Here is a 10262-nt window from a genome sequence, read left to right as displayed (position 1 = left end):
CGTCCTGGTAACAGCATAATATACTCTTTAGTAAACATGGTATCAACAAGTGAATTATCATTTTTAAAATTGTCAATTTATTTTGTAAATCTTTAAAAGAGTGAGCAATTTAATTCTTTCTCCATCCCCCCCAATAATGTTAATACTGATCACATTTTAGAAACTTCCACTTGGGCAAGAGATTTAAAAAACAAAACCCAACCACCAACCATGCATATTCTCACCTTACTCACACACTGCTGTCATTGATACGTTTTCTTCCAATTCTTATTCTTTGTATTTAGAAAACTTAAAAGAAGCAACAGTAAAAAATAAAATAAAATAAAATGATATATTGCATTGGGAAAATCTGCTGCCAATGACCTCTAAAAGTGCTTAAAAACAAAGATGTCACTAAGACTAAAACTAAGGTGTGCCTGACCCCCTCATGGTATTTTCAATTGCTTTTCCTATGCATGTTGTGGTGGTGCTGTCTACAGGAAGTTGGACTGTTAACTGAAATCTTCTTGAAAGTCCGATTTCAATTGAATATTAAACATACCAAGGCTTGCCAAAAGAATAAACAACTCTGTCTTGAATGAAGTACAACCAGAGTGCAAGAATGATAACACTTTGTCTCACTTTGGGCATATTTTCAGGAGGAATTAGTCCTTAGAGAGACATGATGGGAAGGGCAAAGGGTCAGTGAAAGAGAGGAACGCCCTCAGACAGACTGACTAGCTCTCATTTTGGTGACTACATAAGGATGGTGCAAGACAAGGCAAGGTTCAGATCTGTTGTTCACAGGGTTGCCATGAATCATAACAGTTGACTTGAAAGCATCTAACAACAGCCACTGCCACCAATTGCTTTGTGGAAGCAAAGATGGGTAGTCTCCTCACATATGATTTACAGCCTCTGAAAACCTACTATGAGTCAGCTATGACGAGCCAGTTCCCACTCGACCGCATATAACAACAACAACAACTTCTCTCATGAATCTAAACCACGTCTGACAGAAACAATCTAGATTTCCAAGTCAGGCACAGGGCTCCAGAAAGAGGTTTTTGGAGATTAATATTATGTTCAAGGGGGGGAAAGCCTGAGCTCACTTGTCAGCCCAAATCAGTCCTATCAGTCTACACAGTCCTATCAGCTTTGTGCCTATCAAAATGCTTCATTTAAATTTCACCTTGTTACCTGTTTTTAGTCTACTTTGAAGAGAGATCCTCCAGAGAAAGTCTCACCGATCTGTGAAAGTCTTCCAGTACTTGTCCCCTTGATGTACCATGTTAATAAACTTAAACTTGCCAATGGTGTGTCTCCAGCAGTCTTTATCAGAATGACTTCAACACAAAACCTTCTCTGTGCATTAATTCAACACATTTTACCCAGCATTGCCCAAGTTTACTTTTAGGCACAGAAGGCAAGGTGGTGACAGGGCAGACACGGTTCTTGACCTTGGGGATCTTATAACTAGAGGATCAGACAGACAATAAAATAGGTGGGGTGAGACAACAAAAGGGGAGTAAGAGGCTAGAAAGGGACTGGTTTGGCACATTTAACACAAAGTAAGGGCCAAAGAGAGCTGCTCTGAAAAGGTGACATTTGAACTGGAACTTAGATTTACAGATGTCAAGAAAGAACCAAGCAAGCAGGAAAGAGCAAAAGCAGTAAAGATGAACTTCCTGTGTTTGCGAAATAACAAGAAGGCCAGTGTGCTTAAATGAACAGAATAGAGAAAGAGAAGGAGCATTGGGAAATGTACAAAGTCTGGATTTTACGCTAAGGTATACAAATTATATATGTGTGTGTGTGTGTATGTGTGTATATGTGTGTGTGTGTGTATATATATATATATTTATATATTTGTTGTTGTTACATGCCGTCAAGACGCAGGTGACTCATAGCGACCCTATGAAGGAGAGTCCTCCACGCTTGGGTGCCTTTCATCCTCTCTCCAGGTTCATAGGGTTTCCAGAGGCAAACTATTATGGAAGTGGATGCCACTCCTCCTTCCAAACTTGTTTTCATTGGGGAGCTCCACCCCACTTTCTGTCCGCATTGGGTAGCCGACCATTAACACATTTGACACATCAGTGTCACAGTGTTCAGCCTCACAGAATATATACTTATTTCCATACAAATTTGTAAAATCGGAACTGCTCTAGGACGAAAGTGTCTGTTGCTCGCAAACTTCCAAGTCTGGGGAGTCAAATGCAAGGCAACCAATTGTTGTTGTTATGTGCCGTTGAGTCGTTTGCGACTCATAGTGACCCTATGTACAACAGCCCTAAACCCTGCTCTATCCTGTGCCAATCGCACTACCTCTGACACCCCATCCCGATTACCCCAGTCACTGAACCAATCCATCTCATAGAGGGTCTTCCCCTCTTGCGCTGTCCCTCCACCCTCCCAAGCATGATGTCCTTCTCCAAGGACCTGTCCCTCCTTGCAACATGCCCAAAGTATGTCAGACGAAGCCTCAGAATCCTTGCCTCCAAGGAGTTGCTTGGTTTAACCCTCTCCAGGATGAATCTGTTTGTTTTCTTGGCAGTCCATGGTATATTCAATACTCTTCTCCAGCACCACAGCTCAAAGGCATCAATTCTCCTTCTGTCCTCCCTAGTCATTGTCCAACTCTCTGATGCATAACAAGTGATTACAAAGACCATGGCCTGTACCAGGCGCACCTTAGTCTCCAGAGAGACACCATTGCTCTTGAGTACTTTAGAGAGGTCCCTAACAGCAGACTTTCCCATCACAATACGTTTTTTTGATTTCCTGACTGCTGATGCCAAGAGTGTTGACCGTGGAGCCGAGCAAACTGAAGTTATTGAGCTAGTTCAACCCTCTCGTATTACAGATGGTAAAACCATGCTCAGAGGAAAGGTAAAGGTGAAAACGTGATTGTTGAGAGATGTATTTCAGGAAAGAGGGGCAGAACTAGAGCAAGATGTTCTAGTTCCTAGATGGATAGCAGAGTTGCCAGTGGCGTCGGGTGCGACTCATCAACCTGGCTGTTACTGTGTGCTGTGGAGTCAGAACACGCTCATAGCTGGCCCTCCAGAGGCCATATAATTGCACGGGAGGGGATTGCTCTTCTAGGAGCAGCTGGTAGATTCGAACTGCGTGAATTTGGGATTGCAGTGCAACAATCTGAAAACATATAAATCAGTAGCAATATAAATGGTACACGTTCCCTTCCCTAACAATATTGGCTTTGGGGTGTTAGGCCAACAAAAGGCCTTTGAGCTGCCCCTGGTAATACTCTAATCCATCCCACTTGGCTAGGCCAGTTAGGAGTTATGAGCCACCCTTTTCGGTGTCAGTCCCTACCAGCTAAATTCCTTCTGCTTTAGGGTTAAAGCACGGCAGGCAGGTTGCCTTAGCATGGCTGTGTTTCCTCTTTCGGACTATGTCACTTCTGCGGTCTGTGTACACTGATGCAACACCTACTTAGTAGACTGCCCACTGTCTGGAGTGATTCCAATGGGACGCACACAGGCCCAGTACTTCCAAACAGCAGCAGGCCCACTTCTATCTTAATTCCTCTAGGGGATGAAAAGGCCCGAGGGTGGGGTGGCTTGACTCAGTCGCTGGCCACCTCCCGGAATATTACAAATACCGCTTCAACTTCTTCCCATTTTACAGTTTGGTAAACTGCAGCTCAGAAAGAGAAAGACATTTTCCCGAAGTTTAATGAGTTGTCTAATTTGCGCTAAAGCTCGATTCGGTGGAAGGGCTAAAGAAAGCTCGAACGCTCAGACGAAAAGAAGCAACATATACAACAGCTCGAGAAAACAAGAAAGCTAGTTACAGGAAGTCACCGGCCTGACTCCGCCCTCCTGGCCCCATCCCCCCACTTCCGCGCACAACTTCCGGGTGGGAGATAGGGCTTCCGGTTCCGGCTGCACGGTACAAAGCCGCCTGGCGGGGTGCTGGTATCCCCTTTTCCGGCTTCAGGTGCTTGGGTGAGACATCTCCGCCCTCCGAAGCGGTACCTGCGCAGGTGACCTCTCCCCTTCTAGCCTCCTTCCCTGCAGCGGCCCCGGAAGCGGGGAGCTGTGGCCGTGGCTGTGCTGGTTCTCGGGCTGCTGTGGCCCCGGAGGTGGAGATACTCAGACTGAAGCCCCATTTTCAGACCCCACCTTGACCATCGGTCTGGCCTGAGCCCCTCCACCCCTGACGCCGACTGCGCCGGTCTAGTCGAGTTTAGCTCCCCACCCAGAATCTGAGGATTCCTTTGCCACCTTGTAGTCACCTTGGGCCAAGCCACTCCCTGATCTGCGTGTTTCTGAATGAAAAGGACAGTTTCCGCCCTGCAGGGTTCCTGGGCGGTTTGGATAAGGGAACGCTTCGGAGCATCTGCCACTGTTAACAGCCAGGGCTGTAGAGACTCGAGGCTAATAGTATCGCAGGGAAGAAAATAGATAAAACTATCAATCGAGAGCACAGGTGACCTAGAAGGTAGAGAGTTTCGCTGCTGATGTGCAGCCGCCCGGCACCTCTCCGGTGGTTTGAATGCTCCAGCTGCACGACATGCAATTTACAGCCTCGGAAAAGCCAAGGGAAGCTCAGTTAATGAGTCGATTCCACCTCAGTGCCACCAATCTTTTAAAGCTGGTTCGTTTTTTCAGAGCAAACCTTGATTGATAATTTAGACTATTGCTGGAAGCTGGAATTTTGAAGGACCAAAAGTATTGTGCATTAGCAGAATTAATAAAAGGGTATTCCCCCCTCCCCCCCCCACCCGTGTTAGGGGTTTTCACACAGAAGTGTTGTGGGCAGGAAGGGAAAGCCTGAAAATTTTTCTCCAGCTTGAGTTGTTTCGAAAGTAATGCATGTTTGTGGTTTTTTTTGGGGGAGGGAAACTATTGAAAGATAACAATAATGGTTTCCCTCTTCTGTGTTCCTTATCCTTGGAAACTAAAGCAATTGTTTCCTTAGATTACCTTTTGTTAGAAAAGGGTGAAAGAAAGAGACTGGTCCCAAGCAACGAACAGAACGGAGAAAGAATGGCGGAGAAAGGCGCGCCCACAATTAGGGATAATCTCTTTTTATAGGGTTCTTGGGGAGGACTAGGGACGATGGGACCTCTTGGAATTTGGGGCTGTTCATTAACTCAGGTCGGAACTTTCTGATCAGGCCCAGGTACCATGATATATTGTTTGTTCAGGTCTTTGTCCTGGCCGCCCTTGAAACCATTAGGTTTCTCAGTGACTAGGCGTGGGGGCAACTGCTATATTTTCCTCCATCTTTCCAGCATTGTGGAGATCAAAAGCCATAAATGTTTGTGTACATATGGTGGGTTTTGGTTCTGGGGTTGTTTTTCCTCATTTATCGCCGAATCAGATCCAATTGGCTCTTGAGGCACTATTTTGTCTTCTCCAGCCGAGCTTCTGGTGGATTTGAACCACAGACTTTCAGGATGGAAGCGCAGCTTCTTGCCACTAGGCCACCAGAGCTTTTTTTTTATAAAAAAAAATTTGATCCGACTGGCACAGGAGAAAATGGCCCCTCCTCCTCCAGCGGAGCATCTGGTTAATACTAACTTTACAACTTAAATATGCTTTTTAGGCTTCACAGTATTCTGTTAAGTGACTAGGCCATATCTGATTTCATAATTTTCCTATTGATGGTCACTTGGGTTGTTCCCAAGATTTCCATTTCCCATGATGGTTCAGCCAGTCTTTCCTGGACTAAAAATGGTTTGGGTTTTTTTTTCCTAAAGGAATCCTTGAGTTATGTGAATATTGTTTTTGTCCTCATTATCCTATATTAATAATTACTTAAATTTGGAAATGAACAATCTCTTAACAAAAACCCAAGCATACCCAGGTACACGAGAACTGGTGTATCCATGAATATCCAAGCCATACAATTTTGAATAAATTCAAGGATCCTAGAAAATAGTAGGGAGTTTTTTTTTTTAGAGAGGTGACCAGATGCATGGAACTAGTAAAGCAGGAAAGCTGCTCACTGCTGGCTTGATTGTTATAGGATGTTGCTCAGGAAGCAAGTGAGGTGTATCAGTTTAAATGTCAGTACTTACGAGGTAGGGCAGAAAAAGTATGATTTCTTTTGGGATGTTAATGAAAAAAATACCCTTGAAAAAAGAGATTATGTCATGCATATCCTTTGATTAGTTGTCAGTGTACCTGTGAGTGTCAGAATAGCCTGAAGTGAGAATTTAGTCATTTCTATCATTTGAAGAAGTGAGTTGTCTTTTTTTAAACCAAGATGTGATGCTTCTATAAATAACCCTTTATCTGGACTTGGAGTCTCCCTCATCTTACCCCACTCCCAAATCTACTTCATTTCTCCTTCCTTCAAACCCTTATTTGATAATCCTTTGCAACTAATAAGAGGAACTGACATATCTAGAGTTCAGTGCTCTGCATAACTAGAATGAATCCTGGTAAATTAATAGACTGAACAGAAGGTTGTAAGATCTTGACCTTAACATACAGGTGGCTTTTTTTTTTTAAAAAAAAAAGGCTTTAGATTCCATCCTTTTTGTTAGCTGCTGTGAAGCAGGCTTCTTGACTACAGAGTATAACAAAATACTGCCTGGTCCTGTTGTATCCCCACGATCAGGCAGAATAGACTGTGACAGAGTTTTCACTGATTGACTTTTCAAAAGTATTTTTCTAGGTTGGCACATGGTTCAAATGACCAACTTCTCCACCTGAGATTTACTGCCTCTGAAAACCTGCTGGAGGGTTAGCTTTGAGTCAGTTCTGACTAGATGATACACAACAACTCTTTAATGCCTTGTTAATTGCTCCTTCTGACTCATGAGAACACCATATGTGTAGAGTACAACTGCTCTCTAGGGGTTTTGGACTGGAAAGCAGATACCAGATCTGTCTTCCAAAGTGGATCCAGAAACTTTTTTTTTGCTAGTTAGTAGTGGAGCACGTAACCCTTTGTGCCACTTACTTATAGTAGCTCCTACAGTAGTTTTAAACACTTGACATTGTTTCACCAATAAAGAAGCAGGGAGAGGTAGAAAAGACTACAGAGTGATAGAGGAATAGCCTCTGTTTCAGTGCCTTTTCATACATTGTTTTGTGTATTCCTAAATTTCTTTAGGACACATCAAATGTTGCATAAAAAATGCCTGACTTATGGAGGGGGTCTCCTCCCTCCAGAGATTATTTGCCTATATACTTTCTTGGTTTTAACATGATTTTTTTTTTAATTAATTAATTTCAAGGAAAATTTACAGACTTTGGATTTCCATTCATTCATTGTTGTACTTTTCTCCCCTCCTCTCTAGTACAATACCCTCTTGGGAAAGTAAAAGAAAAATTCTTTCATTGTTTTACAATCCCTCCCCCCAGGTCCACTGTACTATACAGCGTTCACTCTGGACTCCCGTCATGACAAAAATACCTAATAATTTTCCCTCTTAAACTGTTTTCTCCCTCATCTGTTTCAATGCAGTATACATTATTGAACTCATCCTTGGTCTCCTCCCAACCCTGAGTCAGGCCTGCTTTACAACAGTGGCACCATGCAGTATTTGTCCTTTTTTTTTTTTAATTTCTTTTTATGTGTGTGCCGTCAAATTGGATCTGACTGGTACAGGAGGCGATTGTTCCTCCCTCTTCAGCAGAGCATCTGGTGGATTTGAACCGTGTACCTCTGGGATTGTAGTGCAGTTTCCTGCCACTAGGCCACCAGAGCTCACCGTATTTGTTCTTTTGTGACTGAGATACTTCACTCAGCATAATGTCCTCCAGGGTCACCCATTTAGAATAATATTGCATGAGTTCCTTGTTTTTCAGTACAGCATAGTATTCCATTGTGTGAATATACCACAGCTTCTCTATCCATTCGTTGATGGGCACTTGGGTTGTTTCAACTCCTTGCTATTGTGAACAAAGCTGTGATGAACATGAGTGTGCATATATCTGCTTGGATGTCAGTTATGGTGTCTTTGGGATATATTCCCAGTAGTGGAATTGCTGGGTCGAATGGTATCTCTATTTGCAGCTTTTTGAGAAAGCGCCATAACGCCTTCCACAGTGGTTGCACCATTTTACACACCCACCAATAGTGAATAAGGCTTCCAGTTTCTCCACATCCTCGCCAGAATTTGTTGATTGCTGTTCTGTTAAATTCTGCAATTCTGACATGATTCTTAACAGGGCAAAAATAGATAAAAGGTTTTCTAGCTACTAAAGCCAGTGCTCTTCATTCTTGAGATTCTACATATCCCGTTTAGGTATCCCTTGATAAATTTTTTTTTTCACTTTTCTGAAGTTTTGCTCCAGCAAGAAGGAAGGAAACCAAAGAATTTCTAATAGCTTTATTAAGAAACCCAGACAGTGGGGGGCTCTGGTGGCCTAGTGGCAAGGAGCTGCTACTACAATCCCAGAGGCGCACAGTTCGAATCCACCAGATGCTCTGCCAGGGAAGGAGGGGCAGTCTCCTCCTGTACCAGTCAGATCTGATTTGATGGTACACTCACACAAAAATAATAAAATAAAAAATAAACATTAAAAAAAAAGAATTAAAAAAAAAAAAAGAAACCCAGACAAGTTGACAGTAACAATGCAAAAAGTTAGAAAAGGAACTTTGGAAATAGTGAGATAGAGGAATAATTTAGAAGAGTGAGAGTTGTTGAAAGTAATCATTGTCACTTAATATGCACGAGTTATTAAGTCTGTTTTGTGTGGAAATTGCCGGCAACAAAAATGTTTAAAGAAATCTTCCTAAGATGAGAAAGCTGAATGGTACTTTGTTCTGGACTGGGTCCATGAGATCAGCATGGCCGTAATGGCCTTAGTGAACTGATTTTGCTGATCTTGATTTGTCTTTGTGCCTAGGTATCTGAGACATTCTTTCCCAGGATTCCAGAATGGAGATTGAAGGAAACCCAGGGACAAAAGGAAATGGGAAAGAAGTTCACAGTGACCAAATAGCGTCACCAACAGCCATGTTGGTGGCTGAGGAGCCAGAAGTCCTAATACCAGCACCCCAGGTCCAGTTTTCTTTAGAGCCTGCAGGGCTCCCATCAAACAGCCTGGAAGAAGATGATTCTGTCAAGGATCTTGAAACCATCCCACGAAGGAATCCCCCCAACCCTGGAGCCTCCCTGCAGAGGTTCAGACAGTTCCGCTATGAGAAGGCAGCTCGGCCCAGGGATGTATTTCAACATCTGCAGGATCTGGCGATGGAGTGGCTGAGACCTGACATCCACACGAAGGAGCAGATTGTGGAAATGCTGGTGCGGGAGCAGTTCCAGGCCATCCTGCCTGAAGAGCTCAGGGCTCGGTTGCAGAGATTTCGGCCTGGAGTCAGAATTACCGGCTAGATGTCCCTCCTTTCTTGTTTACCCACTTGTTTGCTCAATCTAAGTCCAAAAAAATAAGCCACAGTTTCCCTTTGGTGCCAGATCTAACATCAGCAATGGGAAAGTTGCCTTTGACTGTTTTTAATATCAAACTAAAACTCATGTCTGGACCTCTTTTTGGCCAAGACAATTTTCATTTCCCAGGACTGAACTCCAGAAGGAGTTTCTGTGCCCTGTTAGGACAATCAATCAGCCTTCTGCTACTTCCTCTGTCAAGAGCTCTCTGTTGACTGCCTCACCTCCTCCCTCCTCCTTTGTTTGCACTTTGTGGTACACTTTAATATATATTGTTTTTATGTATCCAAAGATATAATCAGCTTTAAGTTTTAGATTTCTCACTGTGGTGGTAGCATGAATGGAACCTGTAGCTAACTGTTAATTATTAAAGTTTGGTCTTTAATAAACTTTATGTGCCCTCGAGTTGGTCATTGCTACCCTCCAGAGGGTTTTCAAAGCCTATAAATCACATGGGAAGAAATTGTCCCTCTTTCTCCCTTTGAGCAGCTGGTGGATTTTGAACCACTTGCCTTTGCGTTGTCAGTGCCACTAGGCCACCAGAACTCTAGACCATCTTGGCTGACACGCTCAAGGTAGATATCAGTATGTGTGAGGTATTAAAGGGCTGAGTGATAATCCATGAGCAAGAAAACACAGGACTGGCTTTGGTTTTAAAAATCAACATAAACTAGACAACTCGGGTGAAAAACCTGTCATAAGTGGTAGGGAACAGGCAGAATTGTTAGATTAGCTCTTTGTTAACTTCCTATCACCTTTGTTCTACTAGAAAACTTGGTGTAGTTTCTCTTAAAATCTGTATATTGGCTGATAGCTAAAACTTCATTAGTGTGTTGGTTACAGCAGGCACCAAGTAAACTACTTCCCTGCCACTTTGTCCTTGTTTTTGAATTTGGGAAGC

The 10262-nt window shown here is 43.2% G+C and overlaps 1 protein-coding gene across 1 annotated transcript; it reads left to right on the top strand.

Annotated features, from left to right (window-relative positions):
- The first annotated feature begins 8851 nt into the window (after positions 1 to 8851).
- LOC102844418 (SCAN domain-containing protein 1-like) lies at positions 8852 to 9307 on the top strand. Its single transcript, XM_006883554.1, has one exon. It carries the CDS (start codon positions 8852 to 8854, stop codon positions 9305 to 9307), a length of 456 nt encoding a protein of 151 aa, XP_006883616.1.
- Positions 9308 to 10262: the final 955 nt, after the last annotated feature.

The sequence above is a fragment of the Elephantulus edwardii genome, unplaced genomic scaffold (assembly GCF_000299155.1).
Source record: "Elephantulus edwardii isolate Elephantulus edwardi_28Jun2011 unplaced genomic scaffold, EleEdw1.0 scaffold00028, whole genome shotgun sequence".
NCBI classification, from domain to species: Eukaryota; Metazoa; Chordata; class Mammalia; order Macroscelidea; family Macroscelididae; genus Elephantulus; species Elephantulus edwardii.
This window is presented reverse-complemented; position numbering and strand designations above follow the sequence as displayed.

Bases quoted from the DNA above. Each gene is read 5' to 3' on its own strand.
- LOC102844418 (XM_006883554.1), top strand. From the start codon at position 8,852: ATGGAGATTGAAGGAAACCCAGGGACAAAAGGAAATGGGAAAGAAGTT.